Raw genomic sequence first — 19,915 nt, 5'->3', positions numbered from 1 at the left:
GCAACCAACCAACCAGCGGTCATTTTCCTCACATTTGCATCCAGAGCTCCCCGCCAGACACACTCCGCAGGTCTCCGTCACAACCCAGTCCTCTATTTTTTTTTTTTTTTTTCCATACGTACTGGGTTAGTTTCACAGGCCACAGAGATTTCTATTACAGAATTCTCACAACAATACCACAAGAGTAATAAAGACATTCCTAAAAAATCAGCTTCCACTAGATCTATTTCAAGCAGTCGAGAAGAGACACCGAGATGCTCGAGAACAAATAGCGAAGTGGCAAATAAGTTCACGGTGCACAACAAACACGGAGACTGGAAAAATAATTGACTTCAGAAAACGAGAATTGAACCGGGGGAAAATGGGACAACGATCGAGGAAAAGATGATGCGAGGGAGGAAAAGTTCTGAAAATATAAAAGATAGTGAGAAATGTCAACTGAAAGAAAATAGAACACGTCGCCACATAAACCTACGCCACAGCCAACGCAGACCAGCATTGTGGCGCTGTAGCTTCCGACCACTTGTCTGTTTACATATGACGGGCAGTCCATTGGAGGGGAAGGAACCGGTGTCTCCCTCTCCCTCCTTCCTCCTACCACTTCCCTCCTTCCCTATAACCTTTCTCTCCCATCCCTCCTTGTCCATTCCTCCCTCACGCCCTCTTTTCCTCTCCCGTCCCTCCCTCCTGCCTCGTTTCTTGCTACCACTGCCTTCATCCTTCTCTTTCTTCTGCTCCTTCCCTTCTCCTGCCATCTCCCACCTTCCCCTCTTTCCTCGTCCCCTCCTACCCTGTTCCTCCGATTTTTTATGGGAGTAGAGGAGTAGGGTATTTTGGGAGTCATTAAAGTGGGAGGGAAGAGGGTCAGGAGAAGGAAGAGAGGAGAGCGTGGAGGAGAAAAAGGTTAAGACGCTACTATAAGGAGTGACAAGGATAGAGGGAATAGGAGAAAATGTGAGTGATGGTGTATGTTGAAGAGAACTGAGACATGTAAGTGTGAGTTTTTGTTGTTATGGTTGTTGATATATTTGTTGTTGTTTTTGTAGTAATAGTTGTTGATGTCTTCTGGCTGGCTGGTTGATTTTCATTAGTAGTAGTAGTAGTAGTAGTAGTATAGTGGAATGAGGTGGGACATTATCTGAAGACTGACACCGTATTATATTCAAGAAAGATAAGCAGGATTTTACTTCAACAATACAAGTGTATACCCTCCATGCCAAGTGGTTCATTGAAGCTGTGTGTGTGTGTGTGTGTGTGTGTGTGTGTGTGTGTGTGTGTGTGAGAGAGAAAAAGTAGGAAGTAGAGGAAGAAGACGTGTTATTTGAGTGAAAATGTTAGAGAATGGAGCCGTGTGTGTGCGTGTGTGTGTGTGTGTGAGTAGGAAGGTTCAGAAAAAAATGCACACATCCAGTTGTCATGGTAAGTACTTCACATGATATATTTCTTGTTGCTTCTTCAATCTTCCTCCTCCTCCTCCTCCTCCTCCTCCTCCTCCTCCTCCTCCTCCTCCTCCTCCTCCGTGTCCTCCTCATTAGCGAAGCACCTAAGGAAACGCACCGCCACAATTCCTCATCAGTCACGATTTGACACCCGTGGCGTTATCGTGGGGAGCAACGGAGTAGATGTGAGTGGACGAGGTGGAAGACGCGAGAGAGAGAGAGAGAGAGAGAGAGAGAGAGAGAGAGAGAGAGAGAGAGAGAGCTCACAATGGTATAAAATCGTAATTAGCAAGAAAAATATTGTCTATTGATAAAGTAAATATATTGCTGGTTATGTTAATTTCATGTGGCTCTCCTCCTCCTCCTCCTCCTCCTCCTCCTCCTCCTCCTCCTCCTCCTCCTCCTCCCGGGCTGAGTAATGGGTGTTAAGATAAGGTGATAACCTCAAGTAGGGGCCGACGTAGGTTTAGATTAATGGTTGTTGTGTTTCTGACCAAACACCCAGAAATAGTGACCCTTATCTCTTCTTCTCCCCTCCCTACCACCTCCGCCTCCCTCGTATGCAATGTCTAACCTTTTCTTTCCCCTCCCCCGTCATCCTCCCCTCCCACATCATTCTTTCCAAGTTCCCAAGCACTTGTTCGTCTTCAAGGGGGTTTTCATGATTTAAGTAATAATTTAACATGGATTCTTTCAAGCATTGGTTAAAACACTAAAGAACATGTAGCTAGTAATCTCCGTTGCCTTTAGAAATAGAGTTACTGTCAAAAGTGCTTCAAAATATTCACACTTAAACGACTGATAAATTCTGTAGAGTTAATGTGTCCCTGGTTGTGGAAAATACCAGGTTGAAAAATAAGTCTTTATGAAATACCCAAAGTGTTTGAACTATATAATTCTAATGCAAACTAAACAAACACAGCTAGCCATTAGGGACCTTTAAAACGAGACTGGACCAATGTATCGATAAGGAAGATAAGCTTAAGTAGGTGGGTGTGTTTCTTCCTGAGACTGCCACGTGTTGGTCTGGTGAGTTCTTGCAGCTTCATTTATTTTCTTATGTTCTCATGTTCTTATCACAGTGACCTTTAAGAATAGCACCAAAGAGGACCTGGAGTGTCGTGGTGCAGAGTTAGCGTGATCTGTTAGGAAGGTCTCTCCAGCCACGTTAAAGTCAACTGTCCCTGGTATTCTTGTGATATATTGAGAGACGTTAGGACATGTTACTTAATTTAATCCAGTCATTCCTATCGTAGAACTAATATGCTCTAAAATAACCAGCCAAAATATTTTCCGTTACTCATTCAAACTTATTCGATTTAACCTAATTGTTGTCAACGTAACCTACTCCAACATTATCTTATCTAATCAAACCTTAACTAACTTGACATAACCTAATTTATCCTTATTCAACCATACCTAACCTTACCATAGTCACACCTAAACCAACTGGAAACTTTCATCTTTATTTCACTTGTTACAATGGAACTTGATGATAATAGCAATAACGATACTGAAAACAGCAAAGAAACACATTGAATTATTACCAGTGTAGAGGGATTGTGACGTTCTCTGAGTCAGTATAGTGTTGTGAGAGGGACAGACAGGGAAGTGTGAGAGAGGCTGGGTGGAGACTGGGTGGCTGAGGGAAGAGGGCGGATTTTCGTTAACAAGTGGGAGGGAAGCAGCCAACCATTTTCTGCGCTTTTCTTTTGTCCTCTCTCTCTCTCTCTCTCTCTCTCTCTCTCTCTCTCTCTCTCTCTCTCTCTCTCTCTCTCTCGTCACTGTGCTGATCAACCGAGTTCTCATGAATGTTACTACAGTATATAAATGTAGAAATATTATCCGTCTGTCACTAGAAGTACAAAAACGTTAAATAAAAACCCACCTGACTTCAACTATTAGAGCGTTTTGAAAGTAATGGGGGTGCAGTCAAGTAGTTCAGAATATGGTCCAACACACTCTCTCTCTCTCTCTCGTGAATGGCTGCTGGCTGGCTGGCACTACCCCCCGCAAAGCCAGCCAGTGAGCAGTGCCGCGTGGTGCCTCCCTCGCTCCCAGCTGTCGTACTGTTGTTGTCTTAGCCATGCGGTGATGATCTCCCTTCTCTAGTGCGTTGTGGTGCTCCTAAGTCCTCAGTTCAGTTCAGTAATTGGTTTGGGATAAGCTTTTGCAACAGCTCCCAGCGATCCTCTTTCTTGTTTGACCCTCTCTCTTGTTTTATATATGGAGTCATTCAAATTTGTTTTCTTCTTGTCCTAGGGTTTATTCTATAGCTTAGCTTCATACTTACGTTCACCTTTATTTACATCATATTAATTTGTGCACCAAGCAGTTGTACTCTTTATAAGCCAAAGTAGTGGGCTCTGTTCTCTTTTGTGATGCTTTTTATATGTTTGTTTTTGGTAAGGACTGAAGATACGTTCGTGTGCGTGAAATTTCTAGTTATCCTCTCTCTCTCTCTCTCTCTCTCTCTCTCTCTCTCTCTCTCTCTCTCTCTCTCTCTCTCTCTCTCTCTCTCTCTCTCTTATTTAAACTATCAGACAGATATGAGTGATGTACAGTATTTTGGTTCTTTGCTAAAGTTACATTTGTCCTTTGCAACTCTCTCTCTCTCTCTCTCTCTCTCTCTCTCTCTCTCTCTCTCTCTCTCTCTCTCTCTCTCTCTCTCTCTCTCTCTCTCTCTCTCTCGTTACAACCATAATTCTTCTTCACTTACCAGTAGCGTCACATGTTGTCTCCACGGCCACTCCCTCCCTCTCCTCTTCTAGAAATTGTTACTTTTTTCCTCTTCTTAATCATCGCACGTTCGTATTTTTTTTTCCGCAATATTCCTTTCCATTTTCTCTTATTTCTGCAACGCATTCTTTTTCCTTTTCTTAATCTTTTTCTCCATGTTTTTATTTTTCTCCATTTCCTTTTTATGTTTTATGACTCTCTCTCTCTCTCTCTCTCTCTCTCTCTCTCTCTCTCTCTCTCTCTCTCTCTCTGTTTTAAAGTCTTGCATATGATCACATTGTAAGGTCGTGTGTGTGTGTGTGTGTGTGTGTGTGTACGCATGTGTGTGTGCGCGCCAGATGACGAGAGGGATGCAAATCTTGTACGGCAGGAAGGAGAGCGGCGGGCGGGCGGGCGGGCGGGCGAGGGAGCGGTGTTGTGTTATGAAGACCGTACCTAGCCCGGGATGGTGTAAGGGCGGGGTTTGGCTGCTCCTGCGTCCCTCACTCGCTGTCTTGGTAACCGTCCTAGCCTGGCGTGGGAAACTTCGTGCTTACTGCCATCCCTCGCTCTCCCTTCTTCCCTCCCTCCTACTCCTCCTCCTCCTCCTTCTCCTTCTCCTTCTACTGCTGTTCCTTCCCTTCCCTGCCCCTCTCCTCAATCTGCCCTACGCTTCTCTCTCTCTCTCTCTCTCTCTCTCTCTCTCTCTCTCTCTCTCTCTCTCTCTCTCTCTCTCTCTCTCCTCCTTCTTCGTCTTCATATGTAGTATTCATTTTTTTTCTTTTTTTCCTGCTCTTCTTCCTCCTCTTCCGGGTGTCTTTGATTCACTTACATATCTTGACCACTTTTTTTGAGGCGGTACTCGGTTTTATTTACTTATTGTGTGTGTGTGTGTGTGTGTGTGTGTGTGTGTGTGTGTGTGTGTGTGTGTGTGTGTGTGTGTGTGTTTAATACGTTAAAGAATTTCGTCGCTGCGTGATTGTTCAGTTCAGATTTGGTCCAGTTGCTTTGCTTAGCCTTTCTCCATTTAAGTACGATATCATACTTTTACGTTCGTTGAGACATCACTAGCTCCATCACAAGAACACAAATGACGAAGCGACGAATCATCATTTTCATCCCCAAACCAGTAAGTGATTGTGGCCGCGCGTGATACTTCAACACTTCTATACGAATACTTAAACCCTTGTTATTCGTAGTGGATCTTAAAATGGAAAATTGAAATGTACTTCTGATGCACAAAGTTGATTGGTGTCATTGATTGGCATTATATTATTATATGTAGTACGTACATTGCTGGAAAAAGAATAGAACCTCTCCTCTTCCGCGCCTCTCTCTCTCTCTCTCTCTCTCTCTCTCTCTCTCTCTCTCTCTCTCTCTCTCTCTCTCTCTCTCTCTCTCTCTCTCCCAGCTGCTACCAGCCGCACGCAACTGTTATGTTTATTTAAGTTTCTTCAAGGATTCGCCAGGCTCAGCAGTTCTCTAGGTGAAGCAAGATTGTGAAGTGCATTTTCGATTTGCTGTTTCAGTTATAAATAAATGTAAGAAACGTTGAAGATAAGAAGGCATAGCAGTAACATGTCATTATTTCTGTTACTCTACCACTACTTGTACGCCAGATTAGTAAACAGACCCACGGTACAGTTGCCCAAAGTAGTGATGTCATGTTCTACAAGAGCTTGCGTACAAAAAAAATAGTATCTGGCAACTATCTCCACCTAGCGCATCCCATCTTCTCTTAGTTCTTTCCGGGGTATTCTCTTCAGTTAATACATATCTCATTGCAACAGTAATTGGAGCACGTGACGATACAAGTACCTCTCCTACTTATACCAACCAATATTCTCTCTCTCTCTCTCTTTCATCCCTTCTCTTCCCACCCACTTTCTCTTTAGCCAGCTTAAAAAAAAAACTCTTTTCACCCCCTTTCAAAAATATATTATTAACACTTGCATTCAGCATCACTACTATTAAAAGCCTCAAATTGAAGTTGCCCCTTTTTTTTAACATAATGAGATCGTTTATATGGATACAGCGGGATAAGAACAAGTTTTTTTTTACATTTTTAACAGGAAAAACACTACTGAAAACCCTGGTAATAATTTATGTGGGCTTTTGAGAGAGAGAGAGAGAGAGAGAGAGAGAGAGAGAGAGAGAGAGAGAGAGCATTTCTGAATAAGGACGTAAAGTTGTTTTTTACTTCAGTGAGTGGCCGTGATGTTATACGGAGTGAAATATGACTCGTTCTGTGTGTTTATGCGTTGACTTCGTTCTCCCTTCACCCTCTTTATTCATTCGTCTTACTTATTCATATCGCGCAGTAGCCTCCCTCGTCCACTCACACTTCTCTTGCTTCATTATTTCATACCTTCCACCCATCCCCATACTCTCTCTCTCTCTCTCTCTCTCTCTCTCTCTCTCTCTCTCTCTCTCTCTCTCTCTCTCTCTCCGCACTCTAAATCTAAGAGCTACAGCGTTTCTTGTCGTTAAAGCAAACACGCGTGACTTCAATTAGAGGCATTATAGGATCGTATAGAATGTGTGTGTGTGTGTGTGTGTGTGTGTGTGTGTGTGTGTGTGTGTGTGTGTGTGTGTGAACATAATTAACAGAGAGAGAGAGAGAGAGAGAGAGATTGTGTTGGGTCTTATTTATAATGTTACTGGCCAGATATCAAAGAAACATTTACCACCATTCATTCAATAACTGACTAGAGGCGAGTTACTTTCCAGTTCAGCATTCTAGGTCTTTGTTAACGCGTCGCCATGCCACTGCTACCTGCCTGCCTGTCTGTGTACTGGCCGAAGCACCACGAACGACATTCTAGCTAAACCATATAACCTGAAGATTTCACTACCTAGAAAAGTTCCATTATTAGATTCTGTAAGTTTCACCTATGAAAAATTAGTAGAAATTTAAAACATCGAGAGGTCAGTGCGGTTCCAAGTGACAGACCCTGTGTCGTTGTTATCCATTATTATTCATCTTCTTTTAATTAAGCAACTGAGTGTATTCCTTCAATGACCGACCGCTTTTCTGGTAACAGTTTCTTACTATCCTCTCTTCAAAAATCTAGTTTTTTTTTTTTTTCAATTCGAAGGTATTACTTTCAATCCAGTCCTGATTTTGTCTACACCTTCCTTGTTATACTCCTCATTCGAGATATACCAAGTAAGCATTTTGATAAGACCTCAGCACTTATACAAGCTACAGGATGATTGTAGCCATTTAACCACCAGTGTGAACGTCACCCCCAAATTCCCCCGTGGACACACAAGTCAGTACGAGATAATCGAGACCCACAAAAGCATAGACGCCTCCACTGATTCAACAGGAACTCCTCACAGCACGATGGCGCCAGACTGCCACTTAACGCTAATTAGAAAATCTGAGGGGAGATTTAGCTTTGGGTGAGGTGTTGTCTTGGTAGCAGCTATAGGAGTGGCCCGGCCCGTCCTGTCCACACAACTCTCTGATTCTCCCTGCCATCTTGCCCTCAATCTTTGCCACCAAAACTCAAGCAAATTCTCTTCTGTTCTGGCTCGAATGACTTAATTGGACGTAAATATCTGACTGTACGTTCAAGTGGATGTAGGGTTCATAAGCTAGCCACTGCCCGGCCCTGAATGCTGACTATATTGTTGAGAGTAAGGAGTGCGGTTGTGAATTATGCATCGTCGAGAATACCCATTATTTTAAAAGTACCGAGAGAGAGAGAGAGAGAGAGAGAGAGAGAGAGAGAGAGAGAGAGAGAGAATTAACTAAAGACTGATGTAACTTTATCATATGAGGAGGAGTGGGGCGCTCGACTCAGCCAAATGGATCTGGGTTCGAATCCCGAGTCGGAAACAATTTTGTAGACATTCATCCATATCCCCTACCAAGATGAGTCAGAATGGCATAAAAGCTGACTCAATCACGACTCTGTTACTGTTAAGGTCTTAGTCATATTGTAGAGCCATATACGAGTATAGGGTATTTGGTGGTGGTAGTGGTGGTGGTGATTTTAACATTCATATCTGGAGGAAACAGTGAAGAACATACGTACAGTTTTTCTTGTTCATATATTCCTCTTTACATCCTCCAGATATGAATACTGAATAAACATACCTAACATCCATATTCGCCTGACCTCAGCAAGCACAGACCAAGAAGGTAGGAGGAGAAAGAGGAGGAAAATCGAACACGTATACTATAGCAGTAGTAATAACAACAACTACTACTACTACTTACTGGTGGTGGTGATGGTAATTGATATCCACCTATGTGTCTACTGTCCGTCTATCCACCACATTATGAAGCGTTTCTGTTCCTTATCCCAAGTTGATCAAACTCGAATGAAAATTGTTATAGTTTTCAAGGATGTTTTCGAAAGAAATATTGATGCCATCCAAAGGGTCGATGAATATCAAGGAGTCGAAAGAGGCTCGATGAATATCCAAGGGATCGAAAGGGGTCGATGAATAACCATGGGGACGTTGAATATTACTGCTGGGACGAAGGGACCATTGAGGCTTCCATCTGGAAATTCTAGTGCCTAGAATCTAGATTATGATTTGTAAAAATCTGATGAAAATCAGGTACCATTAGATTTTTAGAAAAATAAACAAGTTTCTGAATTCAAACCATAAATGATTATTTTCCGTTATTAATTTTAAGAAATCTAAGCAGCGGTGGCAACATTAACTTCAACCTTCAAGAGAAAAGTATCAAGAAATCTTGCTAGACAAATTGGTCATTGTTTTGGATACACCATGCTCTTTTTCTTTTCGGAGTGCCAAATATATCGATTTTTATTTTGTAATGTTTTTTTTTTCCTTGACCATCATCATTGATGTAAACACTACTGCTGCTACTAATACCACCTACACATGGTCTCTGCCACCGGAAATATTTTCCTCAAATTAAAAGATAGGGGGTCGATAGAAATTTTGAAACTTTATTAGGGGTCGATGAGTTTAAAAGTTTGAGAACCTTTTGTCTAGACCGTTTGAGTTTTGTTTTGTTTTTTGTTTTTTTTTGTATTGTAGGGGGGGAGGGCAATTCTAGTAGAATTTGTTTTCTCTACCGTAATTATCCGTCTACGAGTCTTTTTACGATCGTTTTTCATGCGTATGACTCTCTCTCTCTCTCTCTCTCTCTCTCTCTCTCTCTCTCTCTCTCTCTCTCTCTCTCTCTCTCTCTCTCTCTCTCTCGGCTGCATGTAGAATGATTTTCGAAGTATTTAATCGTTGATGGAGAATAATTAGAGTGAAGGGATGCGAAGAAATGAACGGTTGGCATCTGACACTAGGGCGTTCCACCCTCCCCCCGAGACTGACTGGAGCCACCTGGCGCCCGAGCGGCCTGACACTGACAGCGAGGCCACAAGAGAGAGAGAGAGAGAGAGAGAGAGAGAGAGAGAGAGAGAGTGTGTGTGTGTGTGTGTGTGTGTGTGTGTGTCAGATTAGTACACACCTGTTATAAAGGACTTCGCTTCAAAAGAATATTTATGGAACATACGGTCTCTCTGTATTTATCAAATATTTAGAATTTTATCAATGACATGGTAATGACAATGACAGAATAGCATTGATGGTAATATCACTAATAAGTGTAGCAATATCAATTTCATGTATACCAGGCTTACATTCCTGCTATGGGAGATAACCAATTCAAAGCTCACACATGAAAAATTAAATCATGTAGTCCCTTTGTTTCTATAGTATAATAAAACCATACCAATCAGCTTCGCACGTTGGTTAATGCATAAGCATATCCCAGATCAGGTACACATCAAAGTTTGGCAACAGTTCTGGTTTACTGTTGTTCTGCCTTACTATGAAAATTCCATTTGATAACAGCAACACCAGATGCTGGCTTACCGCCCGGAGAGGTTCCTGGACTAGCCCTGTCATTCAGTCTTATAATATGCACATTTTCTCTATTGTTCCATCTACTGCTCCTTTACTCTTCACGCATCTAAAGCACCCTTCAGTAATAATTATAATTACAGTAGCAGCAGCAGCAGTAGTAGTAGTAGTAGTAGTAGTAGTAGTAGTAGTAGTAGTAGTAGTAGTAATAGTGGTAGTAGTAGGAATAGCAGTAGTAGTAGTAGTAGTAGTAATAGTTGTTGTTGTTGTTGTTGTTGTTGTACTAGGTAGTGTATCAACGGCAGTAGTAGTAGTAGTAGTAGTAGTAGTAGTAGTCGTAGTAGTTGTTGTAGTAGGCAGTGTATCAACGGCAGAAGCATGTGTGCAGATTAAAAGCCCTGATGCAGAACTGAGCACTGCAAAAAGTAAACAAATGCATGAATTTTATATATATATATATATATATATATATATATATATATATATATATATATATATATATATATATATATATATATATATATATATATAAGAGGTGGGTTCATACGTCAATTTGCGACTGAAATTGTAAGTCGGTAGTTCCCGACTGAATATTGGTGGCTAGCGACTGGAAAAAAAGTCTCAAAACAAGACCAACATGTTGGTCTTGTTTAGTCGATTTGTGACGTCACGGAATAATGTTTGATAATTTGGTGTCGATGTAGAGAAGAAAATTCTAAAGTTGGTAAGAAAAAGCACATCTGGGATCCTAAAAGTGAATTTTACAGAAAAAAAATAAATAACTTGCGTAAAAAGGTGTTGGATGAGTTAGTTGCCACTCTCCGATGACTGCTTCCCTCTATGCAGGGTGTTATTGGAGGTGAGGGTCGAATACTTGTGATGATTTAATTTGATCTCACTCGTCATCATCACCAGAGGAAGACATCTTGTTGGGTAGCTGTTTGTTTACATTCACTTCCCGCCAGCCAGCCGATACTTCCCTGTCGATATGTGTGAACGTGTTCCGACTAGAAGGACCCAGTCGACACTTCTAGCGACTTGCAATTTCAGTTGCATATTGACACGTGTGAACCTGCCTTAAGTTAGGAACATTACTTTCTACAACTGTAAATGCATTGATTTCTTGAAAATTGTTGTTTCACAAACATAGTATATACACCGCCATTGAATTTTTGTATTCTATCTAGCACCATATCTGTATGATTTTATTTTGGACACCATTAGAATAGTTCATGAATTTCAATAATTTTGATTTTTTTTTTTTTTTTCCATTATCAAAGGATTATATACTGTTCTTTTGCAATAATGCCTTTTAAGTAACAGTATTTTATGAGAATGATTTCATGTATCCCATTTTCATAAGATGTAGTATTGTGTTTCTGGTGTGACTATAAGACTTTTTTTACAACAAATGCCAAAGGTAAGTTTGCTAACAGATATAGTGTTTGTGGATGTACCCCACAAATGTAAAACTACAAATTTAGGTAGTACTTTGTTGTAAGTACAACAACACACACACACACACACACACACACACACACACACACACACACACACACACACACACACACACACAATGTGGACAAAAGCCATAAGTACAACAGACACACACACACACACACACACACACACACACACACACACACACACACACACACACACACACACACACACACACACAGAAAATAGGAAAAAAGAAACATTCACAGAAAATAGAAAAAAAAAACATTTTAAACTGATTTTACAGTTGCAGAGTTTGTGGTTTGTGGAAGTAATTGCTGAAGTACCCAGCTCTGCATATACATATTTGTGAGTCTTAAAAGAATGAAGTCTGTACACAGCTGTGTGGAATGATTCAGAAAATTAGTGATTCTAACATTGCTTTTGGCTCACTAAACTTGAATAGTATTTATTTTTTCTTCAGGATCAACACTGACACAAATAACATTCTATAAATGTCACACTAATATGTAGTATTTTATTCCAGGACACCTCCAATGCTGTTCAGCTGGGTTACCACATGGAAAAACTCATTTTTGACCTGGCTGATACACACTTTTTCTTCAATGATCTTGAGGTAATATTCAACTTTTGATAAAACATTGTTACTTAGATTTATAATTTAAGTATGACAATCATGCATGTATTTCACAAATCTCACTGATTATTTCCGAAACATCAGTGAATGCTCACCATTAAACATTAATAATATCATTGGCATGTACAGTGCAATATAATATAAATGAAATGTCAATTTGCTGTGGTCCGCTGCTGATACTTTTAGTTAGTATCTCAAAATGTGTGATATAGTAATGTTTCTAAAATCTAAAGGGCAACATTCTTTTGAATACCAGCTCTCTTTTTTGACATGTCTCAAGTCCCACTTCCAGTAGTACACAAAGTACATAATGGTCATCCTGCATGCAAACCTAGTCAGCTTACTAATCCTTCTCCTCTTTCATCATTAATTATTGAACCAGAATGTATCCACTTGTAATCTGCATGATGGACCTTATTCATGCAGCTTAATTAAGTGTATATATATAGTGTCTTATAAAAGCTACCATTACAGGAATGTGACCAAGTCCACATTGATGATGTCTCCTCTGATGACAATGGGCAGGACCTGAGGTGAGTGGCATTATCTCTATTGCAAAGTAGACAGTTCACATTTTAGATTTTGTTGTTCTAGGAGTTATAGATTTACAGTGTTTCACTTCAATCAAGAAACTGTTTGTATAAATTTTTATCATATATTATAATGTACTTGTTATTTTTTCCTTCTTAACCAAGAGTTTCAAAGTTGATCTATACTTGGATCACCCTAAACTGCCAATTGGATGCAGTCTGCTTTTAGACAGGTAGTCCTTCATTGTTGCCACATCTCCAAAGTTCATCAGTTCTTTCTCCAACCCAAACCCAGGAGTGACTGATGAATCAGGTCAGGTGGGGGTATCAGCAAGGTTGCACTCCCCCACTAATATGCCATATTTAGGATGGAGGGAGACTTTTCTACTTAAAACATGCCTTGATTTTTACCTCAATTATGATGAGGATCAAAAGTTTGAATTTCAGAAATAATTTTGGAAATACATCAATTTATATAGAAACGGAGAAATAAAGAGAAAGGCAGAAACAGGTTAGGAGGTGGAGTAGCATTGGAAAAATAAGACAAGTCCATGATAAATGGCACAGGTTCTCAACCTTTTTCTCTTTAAGAACCCTGAGTTCTAAAGCCATCTGCCTGAACCCCCCAGTAATCTGATATCGAACAGACTGTTAATGTAGTGACCAACACTAACTCAATATGCAGTTGTATACTGCAAAGGATATTATTAGATCAGCCATCTAAGTATCCCTGGAAATCTTGTGAATCCTTGGGGGTTTGCAAAGCCAAGGTTGAGGACCCCTGATCTATGGAGAGGTGGCAATAGTGGAGAAATTCTGATGAAGCCCAGGGCTACACCTAAATGCTTGACCTCTTTAGACTGGCCCAAGTATAGTGTCTTTTAGTCTTCACACTTTGCATATCTCATTTCTGTAGGTATTTATATCTATATATCCACAGCTACTTTCCAAACTACAGTACTACTGTGGAGTTATATTCTGACATGTAAACTTTACTCACTCATTGATAACAAAACTGATCATTAAACATCAGTTGTAATTAATACATGAACATTAGTTGTAATTAATACCACTTAAAGGGAAAGATTGAACCATAGGACTTGATGTGATTGGTGTAATTTTTTTATATAGTTTGTTCTAGAATGACTATCTTTTATTTTGTTGCATTTATTATGGGAGAAACATATATAGTTTGTTCTAGAATGACTATCTTTTATTTTGTTGCATTCATTATGGGCAAAACTATCACCCTGAGTTTAGTTTAAGGGAACTTTTCTGTTAATCTTGGCAGCAATAATAGTATGCTCTTTTATGGCAGCAACTATAATTTTGCAACTGATGGGTTCAGTGCAGCCAACAACAATGCCTCTCTATGCCTGGGTACGGGAGTGAGAGGTGGAGTGGACTGGATGAGGAAGCTTGCCTTCAGGTATCGCAAGATCAAAGAACTTTTCAACAGCTGCAGGAATAATTCAGGCAGTAAGTACTTGTGCACATAGGCTGCGTTTACACCAAGCGAGTCGAGTCGTGTCAAATCATGAGCGTCATTTGACTTGAGTCATTTTGACTTACCTCCATTCACATCGAATGCGTCACCACGAGTCAAGTCAGTAGTCAGTTACCTGTGTGATTTCCTTCAGGATGGATGAATGTTCCCTCGCGGAGGTAGCTGTTTTGTTGTGGCTTCGCCATCACAGATGCAAGAAGGGTAAACGAATCTGGATACACGAAATAAACACCAGGAGGCCAGATTTTGGAAGCTTTTCTCATCTATTCCCAGACCTGGTGAACCATCCAGAAAAACCGAAAAACCTTCCACAGAGAACTTATGACATCACAATCCCTGTGGCTACAATCACTGTGATCATATATAGCACGGCGCTCTCGCACTAAATTAATTAAGAACTCCATTTGCATGATGCACACGTCGATGGACTCGCTGTGACTGATGAGAAAATAGGTCCAGCTCTATCTGTGACTTGACACGACGCGACGCGACGTGACTTGACTTGATTCGACTCGACACATTCAATATAAACAGTTTTCTCGAAGATCCATAGAAATCAATGTTAAATGGTATAAAAGGTGGTGGCGAGTCATGACGCATGGTGACTCGCTTTGACTTGACGCGACTCGACTCGCTTGATGTAAACGCAGCCTTAGTGTCTAATGAGCTCTCATTGCTAAGCATCATTTAGTTACACTATCAAAATCATAAACAATGGTCATTATAAAATTGCAAATATATTTGGTTACTGTAGAACTTAGGGAAATTATTAAGATGTTTGTAAGAAAGGAAGAAAAGTATCAGCAATAATGTAATAGTATTTATACATTACTTCTGATTTGTTATTAATTTTTACCCTTTTTTGACAGGTCTATTAGATCCTGAAAATCGTGAAAAGTGGCACAGAGTTCGTCAAGACATAGAGATCTTGACAGATCAGTGGTTGACAGAATCCATGAAGTGCTTGCAACTTATAGCATCAAGACCAAACTGTGTGAATGTACTTGTCACAACAACTCAGCTTGTCCCTGCCCTGGCTAAGGTCCTCCTGTATGGCCTTGGTTCCATTTTTCCCATAGAAAATATATACTCGGCTACTAAAGTAGGTAAGTTACATTGAGAAATGTTTCACAGTTTTCTTAATGATCACTATTTTGATTAAAAGCCAAAAATGTGTTTTTCTTGTGATGGACTGAAATCATCAAAGGAGAGATTTGGTTATATCCACTACGCTATGTCAGCTGCAATGGAGGTTAGCATCCTCCTCCTCATGGCCCCTTTAGACATGCTCTTTGCTTTCATCTTACAGTGCTGTTGTTGCTGTTGGATGTAAGAATTGTAATCGTCATGTATCCCACTAAATATAGAGCACTGAGGACATGATATTCACTGTAGAATTATCTCGACTAAAACAGTCCACATCAACTTCCTCTCTCCACCACTGCCACTGATAGAAGAGGGGAAAAAAGGAATCATTGGTACCAGCTGAAGTTTTGCTAGAAATGAACTTGATGAGCAACATGAAAATTATTCCCTTCAAGATGTTCAAGTTTTATTAGAGTATATTTTAGGAATGGTGTCCACAAATTAATGCAGTACTATAGAAGGTATAGGTGTTCAACAATTTTTTTTTCAATTTTTTAAGTAAGAAAGGAGAACTGGCAAAGGACAACAAAAATATAAAGAAATAAGGCCCACTCAGTTGATAGTCTCTTGTCTCTGATAGAATTAGCCAAAGGACAGGGACAAATGTCTTGAAACCACCTTCTCGAATAAAGTCAAGTCATAGGAAGTTGAAAATACAGACACAGGCAAGGAATTCTTGAGTTTACCAGAGAAAGGAATGAAAGACTGAGAGTACTGGTTGGACAGAATAGGGATAAGAAGGAGAAAGCCTTATGCAGCAAGGCTGCAGGAGGAGAGGTGGCATTCAGTTAGCAAGATCAAAAGGGTAGTTAACATTAAAGTAGTGGTAAAAGATAGCAAGAAATGCAACATTCCAGCAGAGAAAAAGAGGCTGAAGACAGTCAGTTAGAGGAAGGGAATTGATGAGATGAAAGGCTTTTGATTCCATCCTATCTAATAGAGCAGTGTGAGTGGAATCACCCAAAACATACAAAGAGTACTTCATACATAGCTAGATGAGACCCATGTACAGAGTTAGCAGTTAGGGAGATGAGAAAAACTGGCAGAGATGCCTCAGAATGCCTAACTTCATAGAAACTGTTTTAGCAAGAGATGAGATGTGAAGTTTCCAGTTTAGATTATGAGTAAAGGATAGGCCAAGCATAATCAGTGTAAAAGAGTTGAGTTGTCATTGAAAAAGAGGGGATAGTTGTCTGGAAGGTTGTGTTGAGTTGATAGTTGTCTGGAAGGTTGTGTTGGGTTGATAGATGGAGGAATTGAGTTTTGAGGCATTGAACACTATGTATTAAGTTTTCTCTGCCCCAATCAGAAATGTTAGAACAACCAGAAGTTAGGCATTCTGTAGTGGCCCTGCATGACCTGTTGACTTCCTGAAGGGTCTCTGAAAAGACATGGAAAAGAGTAGGGTGGTATCATCAGCATAAGAGTAGATAAGGCAAGAAGTTTGGTTAAGATCATTAATGAATGGAATAGAGTGGGTGACAGGACAGAACACTATCTATTAGAACTGCTAATAGATTTAGAAGAACAGTGGCCATCTACCACAGCAGTTGTCTGTATATGATTTAATATTAATGAACCAAAATAAAAAAAAATTTCTAGATACCAATAGAAATAAAGAAAACTAAAATTGAAATTACTTCTCTGTTACTACTAAAGACTCATCTGCTCTGATTGATAACAACAAGCATTATACTCTTCTAATCTTGTGTAGTGTAGTCCAGTATAAGACTTACCAGTAAGAATTCTCTCATCAGGATAGCTGTGATGCACACTACACATATCCTTGCATTTTATACATTCTAGTTTTCTCTCTCTCTCTCTCTCTCTCTCTCTCTCTCTCTCTCTCTCTCTCTCTCTCTCTCTCTCTCTCTCTCTCTCTTTAACATCCACACCACTATCTTTCCATCCATATGCAACATATCTATAAGGTACAGCACCTCTTGTTACTAAACTAGGCATTGGTAACTTATGTAGGAGGTATTAGAGGAAGCAGCAAGTTCTACACATATAATTGATAGCCCTCTAAAGTAACTGCTGATAGATACGACTTTTAAACTACTATATCAACATCTTAGAGGATCCTCACTATTTGTTTCCATTGTAACTGGGGTTTTTTTCAGTACATTATGAAAGAAAGGCCTGTTTGTTATTCATCCTAGTAAACTTAAACTTTTCAATGCAGGTAAAGAAAGTTGCTTTGAGAGGATTGCTTCAAGATTTGGACGGAAACCTGTATATGTGGTGGTGGGAGATGGTCGAGATGAAGAGATGGCAGCAAAACAGGTTGGTATCATATGGGATCTCTTCCTTAATCTACACAGATAAGTTTTTCATCACATGAGGATGAGTATGCCAGTGTACATTATAAAATCTGTCAAAAGAAAAGTATCTAGCCATAGGTAAGGAAAAAATTGCATAACTTTTGGGATTCAGCTCATATCTTTTGAAATACTACTCCTCTTTTGACTCCACATGATTGTCCTAGATGTCCTTCTAGAATTGAAAATGTATGCAAGTCCTGCTGGCAACTATGTTCCTCCTTTGGCTCTCTAATTAGGTTCTTTTAGTAGCATTGTTAGCTTAGGAAATGGCTAGAAATAACAAGGAACCTATATATATGAGTAAAGAGTTTAACCAACCTTAAGGCGGTGTCACACTAGCATTTTTTGTCGTCAATGATTTTTTCATCTTTTTATTGTTCCGTCAACTCTTTCCATCGTCTTGAGTCAGACGAAACACACTGTTTTCCTCTAGCGTCAATTTTTAGTCAAATTAAGATATACAAGCAACCCCCACTTAACAAACGGGTTACGTTCCTAAAAAAACATTCGTTAAGCGAATTTTCATTAAGCAAACTAATTATAACAAGTTTAACCTCTGACTTGCACTTTCATTGAGAGTAAACAAAGCGAGAGTGCATCACAGTACAGTAAAAGGTTTAATGAAATTAAAAATTATGAAGTTAAACATTTAGGCAGTTTAATTTAAGTCATTATAATGTACACTAATGTATGTATGTAATAACTTTATAATGGTGATGTTCTTAAATTCATGAAGGGAGGGAGAGTGGAGAGGGAAAGACACTAGCCAGCAACCTGTGGAATGTAAACAAAGGGCGCATCATTGTACCGCATACAAACATATGTACTACATTTCCACAAGACTTTCCATTTTATCCATTGTAGACTCACAAGTTCAGGTGGTTCTTTTAGCTTGCAAGGAAGATACGGTCTCACCAGCCTTCTTAATAGAGTCTGCTGACTTGAAAATAGTAGAGACAGTAAATGGAGTCAAGCCATGGTGGCGAGCAATGCTATTAGTTTTCTCGCCTCGTGTCTGTGAATAATATCCAGCTTCACTTCGAGAGTAAGAGACTTCCTGGTCTTCTTAGCAATACTAGACGACATTGCAGGGCGTTTTGGCGGCATGTTGAGCAAGGGAAGACGAGCTGCTGCTGAACACTATTATTGTTTTGAACTAGGGAGAGTGAGTGGTGCGCGTGTTGTCCACGAGAGGCACTGGTGTATTCATAAGCCTGTCGGCTTGCGTGATACAGCGGGGCTTTCAAACTTGGAAAAATTACCTGGATAAAATTTTGTTAAAGCGAGTTTGGTGTTCATTAAACGAGCAGATGGTAGTAAAAGGAAACGTTCGTTGTAGCGAAATTTCATTGTTTGAACTTCCTAAAAAATGTTCGTTGCATGAATTTTTGTTAAGCAAACCAATTATAACAAGTTTAACCCCTGACTTGAACTTCTATTGAGAGTAAACAAAGCGAGAGTGCATCATAGTACAGTAAAAGGTTTAATGAAAATAATTTTTACTAAGTTAAACATATAAGCAATTTATTTTAAGACTAAGCCATTATAATGTATACCAGTGTATGTATGTAAGTAACTTTATAATGATCTTAAATTAATGAAGGGAGGGAGAGTGGAGCGGGAAAAATGCTAGCCAGCAACCTGTGGAATGTAAACAAAGGACGCATCATTGTATCATGTACAAAACTTATGTACCACATTTCCACAAGGCTTTCCATTTTATTAATTGCAGAATCACGAGTTCAGGTGGTTCTTTTAGCTTGCATGGAAGATACGGTCTCACCAGCATTCTTAATAGAGTCTGCTGACTTGAAAATAGTAGAGACAGTAGATAGAGTCAAGCCATGGTGGCAAGCAATGCTATTAGTTTTCTCGCCTCTCTCATGTCTGTGAATAATATCGAGCCTCACATCAAGAGAAAGAAACTTCCTGGTCTTCTTAGCAATGCTAGGTGACATTGCAGGGCTGGTTGATGGGCGTTTTGGTGGCATGTTGAGCGAAGGAAGATAATCTGCTGCTGGACTCTGTTATTGTTTTGATCTAAGAGTGGGGAAGAGTAGGGGAGTGAGTGGTACGCATTTTGTCCATGAGAGGTACTGGTGTATTAAAACCTGTCGGCTTGCGTGATACGGCGGGGCTTTCAAACTTGGAAAAAATTACCTGGATAGAATTTCATTAAAGCAAGCTTGGTGTTTGTTATACGAGCAGATGGTAGTAAAAGGAAATATTCGTTGTAACAAAGTTTTGTTTTATATATATATATATATATATATATATATATATATATATATATATATATATAT

At 39.8% G+C, this 19,915-nt stretch overlaps 1 protein-coding gene across 2 annotated transcripts in view; it reads left to right on the top strand.

The window, feature by feature from the left end:
- Positions 1 to 19,915, top strand: part of LOC123504273 (eyes absent homolog 2-like) — an 89,277-nt gene that overhangs the window by 61,734 nt on the left and 7,628 nt on the right. For both annotated transcript variants that reach the window (XM_045254683.1, XM_045254684.1), the window contains exons 11-15: positions 11,995 to 12,084; positions 12,580 to 12,638; positions 13,954 to 14,114; positions 15,012 to 15,248; positions 17,474 to 17,574. In XM_045254683.1, the coding sequence (XP_045110618.1) occupies positions 11,995 to 12,084; positions 12,580 to 12,638; positions 13,954 to 14,114; positions 15,012 to 15,248; positions 17,474 to 17,574 (648 nt within the window). The remainder of the gene's footprint in view (positions 1 to 11,994; positions 12,085 to 12,579; positions 12,639 to 13,953; positions 14,115 to 15,011; positions 15,249 to 17,473; positions 17,575 to 19,915) is intronic.

The sequence above is a fragment of the Portunus trituberculatus genome, chromosome 15 (genome assembly GCF_017591435.1).
Source record: "Portunus trituberculatus isolate SZX2019 chromosome 15, ASM1759143v1, whole genome shotgun sequence".
Taxonomy (NCBI): domain Eukaryota; kingdom Metazoa; phylum Arthropoda; class Malacostraca; order Decapoda; family Portunidae; genus Portunus; species Portunus trituberculatus.
Note: the sequence above shows the minus strand (reverse complement) of the source record. Positions and strands in the feature narration are given on the sequence as shown.